Below are 21,268 nucleotides of genomic sequence, written 5' to 3' on the forward strand. Positions count from 1 at the left end.
ACCTGTTAGAGAAAGGAAGATTTGTCCCTGCCTGTTTGAAGGAGCCACATACTGAGGATCTGATTATCAACTGGCTGTCCTTGCTGTGAGGCTGTTCAACAGACTGCTGAATCTTGGCCGATAAACAAAGGTTCCATTCTCTCACTCAAAACTTGAGATGCTCAGCCATGACTGATAATTTCAGCGGCATCGCTCAGTTTGATTGATAGACCCGCGCCTTGCTCAGCCCCCTCTAGGTGCAATGGAGAGATGTTTCTCATAAAAGATGATGCATCAAACTGCATGTGAATTCCAAATGCAATTGTGTGGTCTAAATTGTCAGCATCCTTGAGAAGGAGGTGGGGTTGAGTATGAGTCTCCAGAGCTTTGCCAGTACCTAAGGTGTTTTATTTTAACAGTGACACTTTATTTCAGTTACAGTAATGAAACTGTGATGTGTTACAACAAGACATGTAGACAATTCCTCAAGGGCCTGAGCTCCAATGATAACAGTGGAATTTATGCCATAAAACTAGGATGAATAACAATATAAAGATATCGAGGGAGACAAACTTTTCATGACTTCATACATATTTTACAGAGCAATTAACTTTCTCTCATAATATTTTATTCTCTAAACTGTACAGATGAACTAAAAATCAGATTCTATTACAAAAAAGAGCTGCGGCACTGTAAATCTACGACTATTCAAAGAAAATGTATGCTGCCTCTCCCAGTGATAAAAGTGGAAATGAATCCTTTGTCAAGTCTAAAAGATTTCTTTCCAAACACTGAAACACTTCTAACAACATATTATTATACAGGATGCTCTACTTAAGATAGATTATGTGTTTTACATGTTTATCTTAGTTTTTACACAAATACTTGTACATAATCTTAGGCTTGTGGTGATATACTGTTTAAAAGCAAAAATCATAATTAAGAGTAGAAATCTACCCTACTAATAGACACGCCTGTAACATTGAGCCCCTGTACACAGTGCACACGACATGTATCTACAGTGGTTTTTGAAAACAACCATATCACACCATACACCGTGTTGAACATATGTCACATTTCTAAGTTTAACATGATGACACACACATTACACACTCAAATATCCTAAGCAGAGCTATTAGCTCTGAGGTTCTTGCAAGTTGCATGTAAAGGGACAAATGCACAAAAACAATTTAAAAACTCCATGCATTCTAATAAACAAGATCAAAATAAGATATCCAGTATGTTAAAAGTTACTTTCATTTGAGAGTGGTCATGTTTGTACCTTTTATTTGGTATTATCCTCCGGTCTCCTCTCTTCCATGTTATCCGTGGTTTGGGTGATGCCTTTGGTTTGCAATCTAATGACACATCTTTTCCAAGTGTGGCTATGACCCGTATGGGATTGGGGAGAAAAACGGGTGCTGATGCTGTGTAAGACAAACGACAAATATTTCTTTAATAAAGATTCACTACTTTAAGTGCTTATTTTAAGGGACATTTGATCGTGGATGTAGCTTTAAAACAATCTATGAATCAAATGACTTCTAACAAAATGCAGTATTACCATCTTCTACCAGAATGTAAGCCCCCACTTACAGCAAAATTCCACAAGCTAGCTGAATAATCTGTTCAGTGGAAATTTGGATTCTTGTTTTATTTTATTTCATCTGAAACTGTTTTCAAATTCACCTGCTTACTTAAGAAATAAAACTAAATAAACAAAACAAAACAAAAAAAACCCCCATATACCTGATGCTTATTGCTGTTTTAATTACTGTGCGATTGCTGAAACTTAAAAAAGTTAAAAGCATAATGCAGTTCTGACTTTTCAGCTGTGGTATTTCAAAGTAATTATTTTAAAAATGCTAGAGGGTTCAGGCTGGCACATCATGACTCAGAACACTGTGTTAATCGAAATTTACTGCAAATAACTACAATTTTCATAACAAGTATTACAAGGAGAGCTTTTATGCATACATGTATTCTTTTATTTACTGTGAAATGAGCCACTTTGGCTATGTATTATAATCACACACACATACATATATATATATGAAATTTCAATTAATATAAGTGCCTTGCAAAAACAAATGAAGCAATAATTTTGTAAGAAAAAGGCTTCAGGCATTAACGTTGTGGCGCTAGCATATAGCTTAGTTACAAATCAAGGCCATCTACAGGCTACAGGGCTTAGTCAACTGTGATTATTCAAATTCTGAATGATGCTTCATAGGTGACATTATACACAATGACAATTCAATCCCATCTGTAGCTACAGGCTGACCCCCTCTCTCCTTGTGACACTTGTGTCTTTGAGCCTCAGTAGCTGTCTGAGTGGCAGAGGTCCCTCTAGACACGAAAGTAGCAGAAAACAGAGCAGTTGCTGTGCGTATTTGTTTTAATCAAAATAAGAGCAGGCCTACAGCTGCTGGTGGCAGTACCCGTATTACTTCACCCGCCACGCTCCCATAAGAGCTGGATCGAGGACAAGATCACAGACGTGAGGGCAGCCGCTGCCCCCACATAGCCTCTAGTGATCGCTCATCTGCAGGCTGTTATTAGTCATGTAATCTGTCCTGATAGTGTTTGCTTGTGGACATCTCCACAGAGCACAGGTCACCAGGAAGATGTGCCTGGGGGTTATACTTATGAAAACATTCGTCAACAGTCTCTAAATATCACAAGTGTGACTCTGTCTCCAAGGAGGGCAAAAAGCACCTCCTCGTCAGCACAGATAAAACTTTTTAGAAAAACAGCACTTTTGGTTCTTGCAGGCAAGCCTTTGAATTTAAATCAACTGAACAGTGATTGTTTTACACTGGTTTTATACTAATCTTTTAAATATTGGGCAAAAAAAAAAAAAAAACATATCCACTTGCAGTAAGATTTTCAAAAGGCCACAGACTTGCCTTCAAAAAAGGGCAAGCCATACAGACAGTAAATCAAACTGTCCCTCAGGGAAACATGAAAGGGGAATGGGTGTCACAGATGTGTCCCAGTATAGAAAATGACAGGGAGAAAATACTGCATCAAGACAGAACAGTGGACAGCTATTCAGTATGACTGTTATGTTTTTTACCCAGGAGCCTCAAGAAAGAACACAGCTTCTTTGGCCTTTAATATCATTAAAGTGCTTCTGATGGAGGTTTTGTTATGTACAAAAAACCAAACCAGCAACAAGAAAAAGATACATATACTCTGATACTCTGTTAGAAATGATGAGAAAACTTCACCATCAATATATAGACCATGTAGGCCGATATATTAATGGTTATAAGTGATTATTAAGTGATAATAGTAATGACTGACTAATAAATGGCCGATGAAAGTCATGTCCGGATCGAAGATTTGTTTTCCTAAGTAATGGGAGAAGTAATGTAGTCTGGGCTTTGATGACAAACGATAGAGCGAAGATAAGATTCTAATGGAGTCATTAAACTCCATCAAAGAAACCATTGATGTCTTCCTCTTAGTGTTTGCTCCCATTAGTATAAATCTATACCTACAAGTCATTGGTTTTTGTTTTCAGAATAAGGTAGAATTATTCAGGACTCTCCTAAGCTTAATGCTTGCAGACACCTCACTGAATATAACTATAAGAGGCGTTCTTTTATTCATGCCGCCCACCGCCAGGGTTAAATCAGGGACCATTGATTGGCAATCAGCACATCTCACAGTTCAGTGTTCTCCGCTTGCATTTCAGCAACCCGCCCTTACCTATCATGTAGTACCTTATTCAGCTGTCAATACTGAATGTCTGCAATTTATTCTTTGCAGACATTCAATAAAACAATATGCAGAAAGGGAAAGTAACATAATTAAAGTAATTCACACCAACCCTTTCTGTTTTTGATACATTCTTTTGCTCAACTTAAATCCATTTAGCTGATACCTAAAATCTGGAGTTCAGCATTAGAGTAGATGGCCGCATATTTGTTTTCTGCAACACACTGGTACATTCCCGAGTCCGCCTGCTGCACTTTGTGAATGGTCAGTTCCCCATTCACTATTTCAAGTCGACCCTGGAACAAAAAAAAAAAAAAGAAAAAGAATAAAGGAATATCCCTCCTGGATGCGGAGATAATTTGCAGGATTGTACTGCATATAGTCGATGTGAAGATTCACAAGGATGATTCAGATGTTCCATAGAGCAAAAGAAAGGGTACTGTGAAGTAAAATGGGTACCTGCGATGTCAAGGGCAAACCATTACGAAGCCAGCGATAGGTGGGCCGGGGCCTCCCAATGGCCTTGCACTCCCATTGGAGCTTCTCTCCACTATCCATCTGAGTATCATTAATCATTCTGACCCACTGCGGGAGGGCTTGAAGATAGAAAAAAAGATTACGAATAAGTAATGTATCCTTGAAGTGCACACCAGGTACAAGAACGTGCATGCATGAATACATCGTCAACGTACAACGTAAAAGGCTGAATTTTGTATTAGAGTTGAATAAAATCAGTCACTGATTAAAAATAAACTATTACGATTACTAATTTATAAATTACGTTTCAAATCAGATGTGCCATGTATTTGATGTTTGTGTACATGTTGCTTTTATTAATCTCAGTAATATTTTATGTTTTAATTAGTTAATTTGAGCATTTTAATCTTTAAAACCATCAAGTCTTTTGTTTTTGCATTCTCTTTCATGTACACTAATGTTTTTTATTTGTTGTTTATCACTTAACACAAAAGTCCTCAAATCTGGGCACTCCTTAATGGTTTTTGGTAACATGAAACAGAATAGCATGAAAAAGCAAAAGAGAAGTTTTGATTCATGTACTGCACAACAGATCTATAGCTTATTTTGGGGACAAGAAGTAAGTGTATTAAACCTTTATATTAATTAGTACTACAGACCATGCAAATTGGTTTTGCATGTATTTTGCAAGAAAAAAAATTTCAAGCCCAGCTTTTTATTGGGGCTCCGATGTGTAGAAAGCCACTCTCGTAGGGATCACTTTCATGTTTTTGTGTTATTGTCAAGCTAACATGCTCAAAACTGTAGGGAGGTGATAGTAACTGAAGGAAATCAAGAACTAAAACTTATGTCAAGAGGCAGGAGCACTTTTGCACTGAATCAAATCAAATCCCAAGTGAGTAAGCACTGAAGCAATTTTGCTTGTTTGTTCGCTACACTTATTTGTATCATGTATGTCAAAATCTTCTATCTTTCCTTCCACTTCACTGCTGGTCCAAGGCCAAGGCAAACTATGCAATAAGCAACTGCCCTTCCTGGGGACTCACCATCAGACTTTTCTCTTTTTCTCCACAGCCTACTTTCTTGTGTTCCCAAGGCTCCATCCACATTTCCTGTTCAACTCCACATACTGCAGAAAATCTCTCTCACAACTCAAGATCTTAACACTGTATAGGCTGTAGGTTTTTCTTTTTATCTTCTAGTCTCTTTCCATCTTGCACCTCTGATCTGTGGTTGTGACTTTTTTAAATTCTTGTACATTTACAAGATTATAAAATATACAAGAACCTTTTACTGGGGCAGGAACATTCTGTCAGTCTTGTGCGGGAAAGAAAATGCTAATCAGCGAGTCACAAATCCAGAGTATTTCTAGTTTATTTTAATCCCTTTTAGCTTGAATGTCTTTCACTCTCAAACAAGACCTTATAGGCAAACATCAATATATATATATATATTAGGGGTGCAACGCTGGGGTCTATCACACCAGGCAAGACCCCAGGTGCAGGCTGTGTAAAGATGCCCCAGAGACAATCCAGCACATAACAGCAGGGTGCAAGATGCTAGCAGGCAAGGCATACATGGAACGCCATAACCAAGTGGCCGGCATAGTGTACAGGAACATCTGTGCCGAGTATAACCTGGAAGTCCCGAGGTCAAAATGGGAGATGCCCCCAAGGGTGGTGGAGAATGACCGAGCTAAGATTCTGTGGGACTTCCAGATACAGACGGACAAAATGGTGGTGGCTAACCAACCGGACATAGTGGTGGTAGACAAACAGAAGAAGACGGCCGTAGTGATCGATGTAGCGGTTCCGAATGACAGCAATATCAGGAAGAAGGAACACGAGAAGCTGGAGAAATACCAAGGGCTCAGAGAAGAGCTCGAGAGGATGTGGAGGGTGAAGGTAACGGTGGTCCCCGTGGTAATCGGAGCACTAGGTGCGGTGACTCCCAAGCTAGGCGAGTGGCTCCAACAGATCCCGGGAATAACATCGGAGATCTCTGTCCAGAAGAGCGCAGTCCTGGGAACAGCTAAGATACTGCGCAGGACCCTCAAGCTCCCAGGCCTCTGGTAGAGGACCCGAGCTTGAAGGATAAACCGCCCGCAGGGGCGTGCTGGGTGTTTTTTATATATATATATATATATATATATATGTGTGTGTGTGTGTGTGTGTGTGTGTGTGTGTGTGTGTGTAAGTCTAACCAAAAAGTTGTAATGCTTCTTGTGACAACTTTTTGATGATGTTTTTGGCTTTAGAACTCACTTTAAATATATTTTACTTAGCTTAGCCAAAGCTTATACATATATTTCTGGCATGTTTTTGTTTAAGAAATTAAATCCTCCAAATAATGTCCATATTAGCGTATACTATGACACACCTTCCCAACTTAAATGGTGCACATTTCACTGTGGTTTATTTCTTGTGCAGACAGTGTGACACCCGCATTATTGAGCTGTTTCTCTCACAATAACATGCCAAGCACGTTCTATTCTTTCCATATGGCACCTTCAGTAGAATACTTTTTTTGTGTGGTTTGATTGAATGATTATGGTCAGAAAGGTCTCCCTCACAATAAAAGTGCAAACTACCAGCTAACCTGTGTAAATTACATTTAGTGTGAGGCTGCTACAAATTAGGCTCACTATTCTCCTTGTGATGTCAAGAGAATGGAGGTTGCCAAGAAGAACAGGGCCTTGAAAACGTGTCCTACCAAGGTTGAAGCAGTCCATTATCTTGGGCCTAGCACATGGCACAAATACTGAGGAACTGGGAGTCATGCAGCCTCAAAGATAAGTTTATGATCACAGAAGGCGACAAACCAGGCAGAAATTCATTATTAGAAAACTAAAAACTGTTCTTAGGTGAAATTCACCCCAAAATGAATAATCATACACAAATACAAAACAGATAATGAAAATTCTTGATTAAATTTTGCAGTTCTTCAGTATTTTTTAGATGAGATGTATCATCAATAAATAAATAATAATTGTTAATAATATAAACAATACAGAAAAAAAATCAAATTATGCACCTGGGAGCAAACACAGAAGTCTATTAAGCATCAAATGAACAGGGATGTAGTTTAGAAGAAGACACACTTATTAAGTTCTCTCTCAGCTCAAACAAAACAACACATTCCTTGCTGTGATGAATCCTTGCTCTTGGATTATCTTGGGTAGATCAATACATAATTATAGCACGGGCTGTTCAGCAAATTCCTAAGGAACAGTCTTCAATTTGAAAACACTAAGTGGCAAAGATTACTTTATGAAAAATGAGTAAGAAATTCAGAAGGACCAAAATAGCAGAGCTGCTGGTTAGACTGTCATTCCTGGAATGAATGAACACTTGTTCTAATACAAGCACATTCTTAGATAATGCATAATAATGGAGTGTGTGTGTGTGTGTGGTAGTGGTGGGGTGTTTGCCAACACCACATAATCAAAATGTGCCATTTTTTTCCCTAAACCAGTGAAGACAAAAACATGTAAAAATACTTAGACTCACTGTAGACCTGCAGATGTCCCTTGAAAGCAGTGCTTCCTCTTGGATTCTCAGCTTTGCATTCATAAGTTCCCGAGTCCTCTAGTTGAATATTGGGAATCTCTAGCACAGCCTGAGATTTACGGAGTCTTGCTTTCTTGGGGATGTTGCCATTTATCTTCCTCCACGTGATGGTTGGCACTGGGCTGCGAGAAGAAGAAAGTAGCATGGCACACCACAGCATGTAATACAGTAGCATAAATAATACTGAACTACAGTATAAAGTGTACAAGCAGAATTACATACAGTACGATCATGATTCAATTCAGAAATAATCATTTAAAGAAATTCAAACTCAGGGCTTCCTTAAGAAAAGGGACTAGAATAACATGTACCATATACTCACAGATAAATGATCTTGTAATGACACTTTCAAATGCTCCAAGAAATTTAGGACTTGTCTTTAATAAATTTTAAATATATGCAGCCTGTGAAAGCTTTAAAAGATATTTAAACCTTTTGCATCTTCAACTCTCTATCACTGATATCCCTCTTTAATCGAATTTAATCGAAATCGAATTTCCCAGAGGAACCCACCCGAGGGATTAATAAAGTTCTATCTTATCTTATCTTATCTTAATGATCATTGACTTTTGAATGATGAAAACAAGTGGTTTAAAAGTTTGAAGTAAGAATCTTTATGGTGCTTTTGCATTGAACTTTTTTTGACTCATAAAAATGTATACAAATACAAACTTTATGTAAAGAGCTTTAGCAGGGGGACCTTGCAGACACTGCAAGACTAAAATCCATCACAACGCAGTTTGTGTTACCTCTGCTGTTCTTGGTGGGTATCGTCCCAACTGTCTTCTGAAACTCCTGCCATATTTTTTGGGCTGATTCACCACGTGATCATCAACACTCCATGAGGCAAGATTTTGTATGAAGCTCTGGATCAAGGGTGATTTATGACCATGTTATATTTCTTCCACTTCTAAATAATTGCAGCAACATTAATCACCTTCTTGCAGGCCATTCCAGCTAGGGCTGTGCGATATGACCAAAATCTCATATCCCGATATAAGAATTCTATCGTCCTGATAACGATATAAATCACAAAAATGTAAAATTTTCTGTAAATTCTGTGAATCTCGGGCAGCTCGTCTTGCGGGAAGTGTTTTCAGCTGCGCGTCATGTACCTGGAGTCGAGTGTTTTAACCGATGCATGAAACGATACATTTTTAGACATAAGTTGTAAAGGCCGCCGTTTCCTTTGTGAGTATTTATTACACGGCGTGCTGCGGGGAAAAGCCTGTCCTAACGTCTGCGTGTAAGGTTTATTTTTTAGCACCTGGCGGCTCTTTTTTAATTCTCATCCGTAAATAATCTGCTCTTTCACGTGATTCCATTTATTTTGAAAAGTCTCAACAGGATCTTGAGCTTTATTGCGAAAGGTTTATGTGGAACATAAACAAGCGGACACGCGATGTATGGCGTTATTTTGGTGAAGTGAGTGAAGAAAAGCTATTTCAAACACTGAAATACATTTTTTGCACGCAGCAATGAAGTTTGTTCACTCAAATTTAGCTTTTCTTTGCTCAAAATAAATTTCTCCTCAAAATGCAACACTTGCACCTGCAAATTTTTTTTACGTGTGCTCAGAATAGTGGCATAAAAATAACGCCATAGTAATGCTGTTACCGTTGTTGTTGCTAACCACAACACATAAAAACAGGCGCTTGTCCGTCTGTAGTGTGGTTATATTAAATATAAGAGAAAGAGAGAACTTTAAGAAATTAATATAGCCACTACAGTGACCATCAAAACGATGAAAAAATATTGCCGTAAACAGTTTATTTTGCGACACCACGAAACGATAGATGTTTTTATATCGTCATCCGATATATATCGTTATATCGAACAGCCCTAATTCCAGCCTTCTGCAGGTCTACAGTTTCTGTCCTTTGACAGCTCCTTTGGCGGTGAAGAGGTTGGTGAGGTGAGGTTGAGAGGCTGGAAAGGCAAAAATTGATTCTGTGGACAGATGTGCTTCATACACACTGAGATTAGGAGTATTTATAATTGACTGAATGATTCCAATCTGTGGAAGCCAGAATTCTGGCTGGTTTGTGGCAGATCAAATACTTTTTCATGTTACATGTTTTTTCCTGTATTTTTGGTTCATATCATGTCTCTCTGTAACTACCATAAAAATTAGAGACTGCTCATTTTATTTATTTTATTCATGAACAAACTCACTCATTTAATTGAGCGTGTTTCTAAATACAGCAGGGGATTGAATAATTAGTTCCATCACTATGCTGTATAATTTCTATCAAGATCTTGAGGTAAAAGACAACTTTGGCTGTCATCTTTCATTTGCACATAAGTCATGAAAACCCATGATAGTAATTTAATGTTCTGCTCTGCATATCAAACAATGACCCTTTGACCACCCAAGATAGATGTGTCTCACTTGTTACAGTAAATATATATATAATAGATATAACAGATACCAGACATTCGAGGAAAAGGGACATTATTCAAATGAGGTTATTACAAGATCAGGGTTTTTTCTTTTTAAATAATTGATATTCCAGCAACCATTATCAACGCCTGTTTATTCATGTATTCCCCTAAAGATCCCTTTGATAGATTACTTGCACATGCAGAGAGTGAATGTCATCCTATGTATAAGCACAGTATCAGTAGTGACTATATGACTAGATTTGACAGTTTTGTGAAAGATAGAAAAGTGACACCATACAAAGCTCCACTGAACCCATCAATCATTTAGTCAAGACAGAAATGTTACTCCCTTGAGCTGCAATGGACTCAAATTAGGATTCATATCACGTTTTATTAAACAAATGTTTCTTTTTCATTTTGGACAGAACCTCCGTGTGATGTTCGTGACTTGTGAATAGGAATAGTTTATAGTTTCCAGAAAGAACATGTTAGAATTACCAAAACCCCAGATTTCTGAACATGAGTATACTCTTATCTTTACTAGAAAGAGTCACAAAGACTTAATCAGTATTCATGAATATGCCATTGAGTTGCTGTGATGCACTTCATTGTATGTTATTGATGGACAATTTTCTGGAGACCTTTGCTCCAACTAAACTGTTGACAAGTCAGATAACAAAGGAAATCTGTAGGGACTATGAGAGGTTGGACGATGGGGGTAAAACTTCCTGAGTCCATGGAAGGATTTTGCTTTGGAGACTGAATAATAAGCACTGGGCCTGCACATGTTTGCTGGACTGGAAGGGAACAGGTTCATTCATTGTATGAAGTCTTCCTGTCAGCATCTTCCTGAAGCTGCAGACAGGTAGACAGTAGACTCTGAAACCCTGGTGATTGTGGTCTGTTTCATCAAACTCTAAAAGTAAGCATTTCATACCCTAACATTTTGAATGAGTCACACACTGGAGTTTATGTGAGGTGTTATGGTTTTCAATTGAAAAATGTACCTAAAGGCAAGCTCTGCAGATTACATATTAATTAGCAATCCACACAATTGATGCGCCCTCATCTGGACTTGTTCCATAATAAAGGTGCAAAATTAAATCTAATACCAAAATATAATAAAGAACTTGATTCCTAGATAATGCCTCACTATTTAGCTAATTTGCTAACTCTCAATTTCTTCTTTAAAAAAAAATAATTTCCAAACCATTTTAAAAGAAGTATCCAAACGAAAGACAAAGGTGTTTTTATTAACGTTTGTATCAGAGCACAAACATTAACAACAGCACAGAGAGTATAAAATGTGCTGTGTTAAGAGGTACAGTTTCATGCTGACTAAGTGGTCAGCTTTAACTGCAGGGCTTCAAGAGCTTGATTCCCTCTGGGATCACTGAAACTAAAAAGTATATCTACTACTCTAAAGCAATTTGGATGAAACCTTCTAACACATGCTACATATTATATTTTAAGTGGAAATGAGTGGGTTGAATGTGTAACCCATCGAATGTACAAGGCTTTTTGAACTACAATGAACTTCATAGTCTAGTAACCCTTGAAATAAAAGCAGCTAACAGAATTGCACTTTCCAGAGTTACTTATAGATGATCCTGTGAAGGCAGGATTTCAACTTGAGGGTGCGTGGTTCTGGCATTTATAATTATCAATCCATCTAATGTACAATTATCCAAAGTTAGGTCACAGTAATAACAGGCTGAGCATTGTTTTTACATGTTCTTCTCTCTAGCAACATTTTCTAGTACCTCCCGGGGGATCCTTGGGTGTTCTAGAGCTAGATGAGATGTATAATCTGTCAGTGGGTTCTGGGTTTATCCTGGGATCTCTTCCCAGCTGGGTGTGCCTGGAACACCTCCAGAGGAAAGCACCCAGGAGGCAACCTAACTACCTAACCTACTGAACTACCTAACTCTCCTTTTGACACGGAGGCTTTAATCCAAGCTCCTTCTGGATGTCTGAGCTTTTCACCATATCTCTAAAGTTCAGCACAGCCATCCTACGGAGGAATCTTATCTGGCTGTTTGTTTTTCTGAACTTATTTTTACGGCCATTACACAGATTTTGTGATCAAAGGTAAGGGTTGAAACAAAGATGGACTGGTAAACTGAAAGCCTTGCCTTTCGTCTCAACTCTCTCCTCAGCACAACAGTCCTATTGCTATTGCTGCACTAATCTGCCAGCCCACCTTCCCATCACTCATGACTATGATCCAAAGGCCTCCCTCAGTCCACAGCGTTCTCTAAGAGAACCTCAAAAAGGCCTCAGACTTTTCAGGGAGGCAACATTAAAATCAGCACATCATTGATAAAAACTTCCAAAAGGCCAAATATTTATGAGTGGAGCTTGAAACCAAAAATGTCTTTTTAATTAGTTAGATTTTTACTTTATCTAAATTTCTGCTTTTAAAAATACCTTTGAAATTATTTTTCAAAGGTTCTTTCAAAGTCACTGGACTCTGGAATTACTGTATAACTGTAATATGTATTTTGCTTATTATTTCTAGTCAAAGCTGTAATTTACCTTTTTTATGGATGAAGGAACTCAGGAACCACAGTGATTACTAATTCTACATGGTGCAGTTAAACAAAAATCTTGATTAATTCCTACAGACATCACTAAAATAGCTCATGATGTGAACATAGTTCAAAATTCCTTCAAGTTAAGAGCAGTATTCATATTGTTTTTGTTTTCATTGTCTCATTGTTCTCTTCGCCCTTCAGACAATCACATCAAGGAGCTTTGGCATTCACACAAAGAGCTTTTCTGCCCTGTACTAGATAGCAGTGCCATCATACATATTGATCAACAGGAGTACAAAACCCATTTTAACTTCATTTTCAGTGCTATATAAAGACTGGCATTTCTTAATGGGGTGCATTGATAAATCATTCATCTCTGCGTAAAAGGGTAAGTCACTGGGATCACTGTCTGACTGAAAGCTATCAGGCACAAATTACTTCATTGAGGGAGGCACAGGGCAAGAATTCAAGCTGTTTGGCTGTTCAGTGGGTTTCCCATCAAGCAGACTGTTCAGAAACTCCTGCTTTGCTTGATAGAAAAAGCCAAGGGGAGTGAGATTATAATACAGTGTCTATATATTTAGGGAATGACCACCATAATGTGGATAATTAAATTAAATCAAAGTAAACAATTATGAGGCCCTTAGTCATCCGCAGATTAGAGACTGTTTGCACTTAAGATAGGAATGAATAATTTATACTGCATAAATACTAAATAAAGAGCAAAGATGATAAATTATTACCAGAATTATTTTGTGTCATAAAAAAAACACCACTGCAATCTTGCAATCTTGCTGATTAGACTGATTTTACCAATAAAGTTCCGCTTTTCGTCATCTAGCCTACCTGTGTTTAGAGATAAAGTCTTTCCCAATTTCAGAACTTTGACAAAGAAAATAAATATTCCAAAAGGCAATATTGAAGCCAGTAGCACTAACTTTAGTAACTGTGGAGAGTGGTTTGGATTTAGTCTCTGTGGAATAAAGAGTGTTCCCTCCTGGCAGACAACTATTACCAATTTCCCTTTTTTTTCCTTCCAAACACATAACCTGGGCTTTCTACATTCATAACGGACCCTGAAAGCACCCAGGAAACACAGCTACATTAGGGCTCTCAATTATAAGAACACATGGGTCCCTAGGGCTGAATTCCCCATTCAGTCCCCCCCCCCCACCATGCACTAACATGCCATCTAACAGCCAAGCTACGATGCAGCACTTCTCTACACTCACTTAACATACTGCCTGAAGACAAGATATGCCTGCTTCCCATTCAGGTAATGGAATAATGTAATTTAAGGAAGAAAGAAAAAAAAAAACACAGGCAGGATTATCTAAAGGATCTCTCAGCAACAGAGCAGCGATAGGCTGTACTTTACTGTTCCTGGTGATTAATATGATAGTGCTGTAATAAACAACTACCAATATTTGCGCAATATGTCCTTGTTTACTTACTTTCCTAGAGCGAAGCACTCCAGTCTGACAGTGACTCCTTTGGCAACCAGAACAGATGTAGGGAAATGCACTTCAATTTTGGGCTCATATTCACCCATGACACCTGAAAAGGGTTAAGAAAGAGAAATTGTACTCATTAGAAGCAGGTATTGCAATAGCTGGTTGGTCTCCAGTTTGCTATTATTCCTTTGCGTCTTGCAGTGTGGACACAAAAACAGACTGCAGTGATTTAACAATTTGATGTTATGGCGATTTGTTCAACTTTGTTGCCCATATACAGACAAACAAAGAAATAAAAATAATTTAGGCACCCATTTCCTCTTTCACCTGCAATTTTTTCAAAATAAGAGTAACAACTGAAGGATAAAATTATATGCTATAAATGTATTCTTCCTAGAGATTTGTGTTGGTTAAACCTCTTAAAATGAACAGTATGTTAAATCAAAGCAGTGTTTAGGTGTGGAATGCACATTGTGCACACCATCTGGAAAATCATTTTAACCATGAACCTTAAGTTTATACAGTGTTATTTTAATAAGACTATTTAATTGACAGAGCTGTAAAGCACACAACTTAATAATTATATTTTGAATCCCTACAAAAACAGTGGGTTAAAGCATGAGCAAGATTAGCTAGGGTTAGCACTTTGGTAGATTGCAATTTAATTTGTCTTAATATGTCGCAGATACTTGGAAGATGTGGGAATGTAAGGAAAAGTCTGTAGGTGACATATTAGCTTTATACGAAAACACAAACAGCACATTAAGATGACGTACAAACAAAAAACAAACATTCTCCAGCAGAAGAGACAAAATGACTCCTACTATTGTCCTCAAGAATTAGTAATCCGCTCAACAATTCACAAACACATTGTGAAGGACACAAGTGATAACATGTTATCAGTCTTGCTAAGTGCCACTATGACTAACACCTCTGTTCTAAGCCATCGCCAGAGGACGTTTCCTTTGTTTATTCATCTGTATGTTAAGCCGGCTATTTATTTTCATTTACTAGGATGATGTGTCAGAGATGGTAATAAACAAAAAAGAAAAAAAGTGTAACAAAGAAAAACATCATCATTTAAAGGGATTTACTGTTATCTGTCTTATTAATTGGGTGTTTGCAATACGAATATTATCTGAATGTTTTACTTTTCTCAAAGGAAAATATGTGTTATATTTAAATCCTTTATTTATCCAGGTAAAAGTCTCACTGAGATTAAAATCTCTTTTTCAAGAGCCAAGGCCAGGATAGAAGCAGCATTTGTAACAAATACAAATATAAATGAGCAAATATAACTGACACACAACAAGCAACGAGCAAGCAAATACAGCATCCAGTTCACATGCAATAATATGAGAACAAACGCATCCTCAGGAGCATTCACACTGACCAAGAGAACCATTTTTTGATCCTTAAAAAATGATATAAAACCCCTCAAAGAAAATCTATTCTGCCAATTTCAGGTTCTTCTGTAAATGATTCCAGGAAAAAAAGGGGGGTGACATACTTTAAAGCTCTTTCTCCAAACTGTGTTCTGACTCTGGCAACGATTTGCAAAATATTGTGCCAGTGAAGGCAATACTGACTACTTTTTACACAGAGATTAACAGTGTATACATATATAAACAACCAACAGGAAAGTCTGCAGGCATACAAAGAGAGCCGCTTAGCAGCAGCGTGAAGAGAACGGTGACATACGGTAATGTTAAATACACAATCATTGCATTTGAACATCACACATCCACAGCTGAACTTGAATACACATCAAAACATATCAGAGCATGTGTAGCATGACTCCACATGCATTATAAAGTACATGAGCACCAGGACAAATGACCCGCTTGACATTTGAGAAACCATAATTACACCTTCTACTACATGCACCTGACACTTTTTATGTGATAAAATGAATGAAGAAAGGGAGTGGGGTTATTGAATTGTGGCCCACTATGCATGGAAAAGGAGTTTTATGATATTTGTTCCAAAGAACTTTTCAATTTCAATCTCATTCTCAACATTTATGGCTCCAAAGCAGCCCTTCACATATAATGAATTTGCAATATTTCACTGGCTCTTGCCATAGTATATTCAATATCATATTCAGTCTCAGTGGCTGGACTTGATAGAATTGGAAGAACTAATGTGTAGACTCGGTGTGCTAAAACATTACCAACCCTACAGCGTAGCATTATATTTTATGTTCCAATTTCATTTATTAATCACATGAAAATTTGATTATTTTCTCGTTGTATTTCATTCTTCTGCCAACCAATTTCAAACTATAATGCCTGTTAACTTTTACCGAAAATCCAAGTTAATACAAATTTAAAAGAATGTATTATTAGGCCTCTGACCCAGCAACAGATAGGTTTTATGATGCCGATCAAAATCAAAACTTCTGAAACTTTAATTGAAAATAAAATAAAAGGAAATAATAAATTGACAACTCCGGGTCATATATGCACTTGATTAATTAATCTGTGCATGTACAGATTATATGCATTATATGCACATTATATATTTGTTTTCATTAAAAATAGCACATTTAACGCTCTTTAAATTAAATGTTTTTAAACTTCAAAAAGAACATAGACGTATACAATGTGCTATTAAGAACAATGACAATTATTTTCTTTCCTTTTCAAATGTGTATTCATTCAAGGACAGGGAGTTGTTTTGACTATGCCTCTACAGTATGTTGGCCAAAAAAATCATTCTGACATCCGATATATCTATGAACCAGAGGTCTTCAATAATAATTTAGTAAAGTGAAGCAGAGAAAAACATGCCCATGCGTAGATGTGCCTGCAAACATTGTCTTTCACTGATATTATTGACACAGTAGTGAGACAGAAAATATGTTATGACATTAATGACAGCTGTGCTGCCGAAGCCCAAATAAAAATTGCAGCACTTATCTGTATAAACGATAAAAATACACCATAGATTTTGGTTGCATTTCTGTATTTATAAGGTACTCTCCCAGCTACATGAGATTTATTGATGGATAAATTCCTTATTTTTCACTAACCATAAGACATGAATATATCTGCAATTTTTAGTCCAGTTTCTTGAATTTTGTTTTATTACCTCAGATTTAGCTACTGTTTATCCCTATAATGCCATTTGTATCATATTTAATACATGAGTTTCTGAGACCTCTATCTCATCAACATGATCAATACTAAACTCTTTTTTTTTGTCTAAAATTGTTGTTAACAAAAAGTTGCCAAAAACAACCAATGTATCAAATGCGATATCATAAACACCATGATATAGCAAAAAAAGTGCAATTGCTTCGAAATTCACTAAAGCAGAAAATCAAAGAGGTGTTTCTGAGATGAACTGTTTTTAAAAGGTGTATTAGTCTGGAGTTTAGCGTTTAGCCCCGTTCTGCTGAAGGTGGATTGTGATCTGACGATCAATGGCCTCCAGCTGGGTATAATGGAACCCAGATGCTTGTTTTGATTAAGAGAGTGAGGGCTGGAGCTGACAGTGGTGAGCCACGCACAGATCCAGCTTGAACTGTCTGCTGTGTAATAATCACTCATTTTTACTGAGGCACAGATTGCAGTGTCTAATTGGTCAGACTCCAATGACTGAAGGGTGGGAACAGCACGGCAACATTTGGGCGACTGCTGTGATGTGCGCCAATGTAATTTTCAGAATTTTACACCCAAATTCACAACATAAGAGGCTGCTAAGCATCATGAGATTTGAGCAAGAGATGCCAAGACGTTCTTTGGCGTAATGGACCTACAGGTGTAGTGATTAGATTTGGCCGTGTTGTGTTGCAGGTGAGGGTGCTGTTCTTCAACCCATGTGTCATTACCAAATAGGACACGGTTGGTGCAGAACTCATTTTCCTTCGTTCATTCACTATTTGAAAAAAAAAAACCACAGCAACAACTAATCTTCTGTTTCTTTATCCAACCATGAAAAATATTAAAATGCTAATAGCCGACTGACCATATGCCCTTATGACTACATTTTGCAGCTCAGTTACAGAGACACAAACCAATTTAGCACTGTTATGTGCAAAGTGTTTTGTATGTCTCAGGGGGCCACTTCACACAAGGTTATGCAAATACAGAGCAAGAATCTTGCCGGAAGGCATGTAATTGTAAAGAGGTAAATTTGCGTTGTAACATTTGGAACAAACGTGTTTCTGAGGCACAGAGGCCATTTCACAGATTCACTGGGGATGTAATCTCAGTGGCTCTTTGAAACCTTGACAAAGACAGGCACCTGCGTGAAGTGATGGACGTTTCTCTGTGTAGTCGGATGTAAAAAAGCCTGTAGGTGAAATCCACACCTGTATCCAACAAACAGCTCCACACCATGGCTCCTGAGAGGCTAGTATAAAAGAGCAAATTCCCATCCACAGCAAGGGCCATTGATTCAGTTAATTTTATGCAGGAAAATGATTTCCCCGATGGCCAGTTTCACCAAAGCACATTGTGAGCTAAGAAGGCTCCCCGCACTAATGTTAAAGCATTGCTCACTATCTATTTATGGTGTGTATGGAATTCAAAACGCCCTCTACAAACATGAGGCTCAGTGGAAAGCAGAAGAACACCCGACTTTATTAACCTATCTGATCTGAAATTTTCCTCCAAATGCATTTCCACACAATATTGTACACACACAGAATATAAAATGTAGTTTTAGCTTTCTGTTACTGTCAAACAAACATTGAACTTTAAAATTTTCTGTGTTATGTACCCAAAAAAACACTCACCGTCGGTTTTCAGTGTCAGAGGTGTTGGGGGACTAAGAACTCTTGCATTTGTCACTGTGTTTTTCACCAGACAGATGTAACTTCCTACATCAGAGGGCTGCACCTTCGAAATATAGAGGTTTCCCGTGTCCTGGGAAATGAAGCGTCGACTGTCCTCGGCGACAAACGAGGGGAATTCATTAAACACCCAGCTGTAGATAATCTCTGAAAAGCAAGTTAAGACAGATACTGTACACATTAGGAAAAAAACTTTTACATGTATGAATTTTGATCAGCTCTTTATCTGTGTAAGAGTACCCAAAAAGGTCTTCTTAACCTCTTTAACAAATAAACTATTGCAATGTACTGAAATATAACATTTATATACTAAAAATACACTGGTTATGAAATGGTCTAAAGTACTGTATAGACGCATTTTGCATTACTGCTTATTGCCTAACACTGCTTAATGCTCAATATAATACTGAAACAGTGATGATTTAAAGGAGTCATGAGTATGGATTTTATGTAGCAACAAAGCCAATTGATCATCACAGACTAAATTAATCTAAAAAATAATATTAAGGTGCTTAAAGTTCAGAGAAGAAGACTTTAAAGACCCTGTTATTTGCAGGGAGGTTAATCTAATTAACCGGTGATTATCAGAAAGGTAAAACTAGCATATGATAGGGTATCATTCCAGGACAGAGTGATTCCAATAAGCTTGGTCATGTGTATGAACGTGCTTATGAATGTATTCAGAGTCATTAAAAACAGATTTAGCTGGCTTTTATAGCAAATAATTCTGAATGATTATCGATGTAGATGGATCACAATCTTTTTTAGATTTCAAACAAAATGCAGTAAGAGTAGAAGATATAAATACCTGATACCTGTAATAAAGTACTTGGTAAGATGTATTGTATTTTAGCCATTTGTACCTTATGAATGTGGCAGAAGTGACAGTTTAATGTATGGATAAATGGATAGATGAATATGGTAAATACAGAGCTAAACTGTGACATATTTCCATGTGTTACACATTTATACATAGCCAAGATCAATATTAAAGTGTGAAACACAATTAAATTCAATCTGTGGAACGCTGCATCCCATTGAACATTGAACTTTTGTGCTACAACTCTTCGATCTGGATCCATAATCCATGAAAGAAACAGACAAAGAAAGGATAAGCTTCTTGTCTTCTTGGTAAATAATGAATAACTGATGTTTTAAAGATGCAACATTATTAGTGCACAGATCTTATGACTAAATTCAACACTCAATTTAAGCTCAGTGTTAGTGGACTCCTAAATACTGTATTTTAACAGATTACTGTCCAAAGTTAGCATCATATGTTGCTATTCTTCCCCGAAGAGGGAAGAACAGGTAAAATAGTGATATTCCAGATTCTGGTCCACAAGTCAAACAGGACCCTGTAAAACTAAAAAGAATAACTTAACACAGAATATCATTGCTGATATAAAAGATAACAGACCTTGTTCTAGACAATAAGCATTGTCAAAGACGCCAGAGTTTCATTACACTCTTTCTATTCTTTATACGCAGCATTTACCCAAAACACACAGAAACTTCTCAAAACCATCAAACGGAAGATGATCAACTTTTCATATCTCAGTGACTCACAGCTATTTTTACTCACAAGGCCTTTGCAAAATAAGTGGCATTTTAATGTCTTTGAATCCTCCCACAGCCATTTTAGCCCAAACATTTTTTAGCACTCCCTCTTCAATATGAATTTGAACTGTGACACACCAAAGCATTCATCACAGTAGGATATTCTATGGATGAGGCATCTAATCAAAGTTTTTTGAGATCATTTTTCATTTCGTGTAAGCAATGCCGAAGAAATAAATCATAATCTTACCTGTATTGTGTTTTTGAGTATAATCTGTAAATATGAAAAAATAAGCATCAAAATAAAGGCTCAACAACATGTTGAGACTGGCCTCTCATATCCCTTTTAAACCTAAAAGTTAATATCACAACATAAAAAGGGGAGATCAAGTACTATTCATTTTTGGCCTAAAGTATGATTAGTGTAGCAACGCTTTTTGTGGATAAATGCAATGCTGTAAAAGCTTAGAAGCTTAGGTTTATAGTTGAGGGAAGGTAAGCTTATAAAATAGAAATCAAGACAACAATATCCAAGCTTGTTCCCTGACAAGCAGTTTGTATCTTACTGTATCATTTAACCACATATATACAAGGAACAGGTACAGGAAACCAGAAATTTCTTAATCAACAAGCTAAGGTCCTTCAATTATTCTGTGTAGCACAAATGTATTTTGTAGATTAAATTTTCAATGGATTTTCTTATTTACTCTTTAAATGCTGATTTTCTAATAAATTGTAAATCTAATGCAGTTGCCCTGAATTACGCATTTAACGGCTGAG

The 21,268-nt window shown here is 37.2% G+C and overlaps 1 protein-coding gene across 3 annotated transcripts in view; it reads right to left on the reverse strand.

The window, feature by feature from the left end:
• cntn5 (contactin 5) overlaps positions 1-21,268 on the reverse strand; it is a 111,762-nt gene that overhangs the window by 20,664 nt on the left and 69,830 nt on the right. For 2 of the 3 annotated variants that reach the window (XM_086262181.1, XM_086262180.1), the window contains exons 7-12: positions 18,872-19,075; positions 14,128-14,230; positions 7,692-7,873; positions 4,165-4,301; positions 3,872-4,001; positions 1,262-1,406 (exon numbers count right to left, since the gene is read on the reverse strand). In XM_086262181.1, the coding sequence (XP_086118307.1) occupies positions 1,262-1,406; positions 3,872-4,001; positions 4,165-4,301; positions 7,692-7,873; positions 14,128-14,230; positions 18,872-19,075 (901 nt within the window). Of the gene's footprint in view, positions 1-1,261; positions 1,407-3,871; positions 4,002-4,164; positions 4,302-7,691; positions 7,874-14,127; positions 14,231-18,871; positions 19,076-20,738; positions 20,763-21,268 lie in introns of all 3 variants that reach the window. The other variant, XM_086262179.1, reaches the window with a different exon arrangement.

Source organism: Aulonocara sp. 'chitande type north' Nkhata Bay, linkage group LG14, assembly GCF_057382095.1.
Source record: "Aulonocara sp. 'chitande type north' Nkhata Bay isolate Kocher_YH1m ecotype deep benthic linkage group LG14, A_spYH_male_GT1.1, whole genome shotgun sequence".
NCBI classification, from domain to species: domain Eukaryota; kingdom Metazoa; phylum Chordata; class Actinopteri; order Cichliformes; family Cichlidae; genus Aulonocara; species Aulonocara sp. 'chitande type north' Nkhata Bay.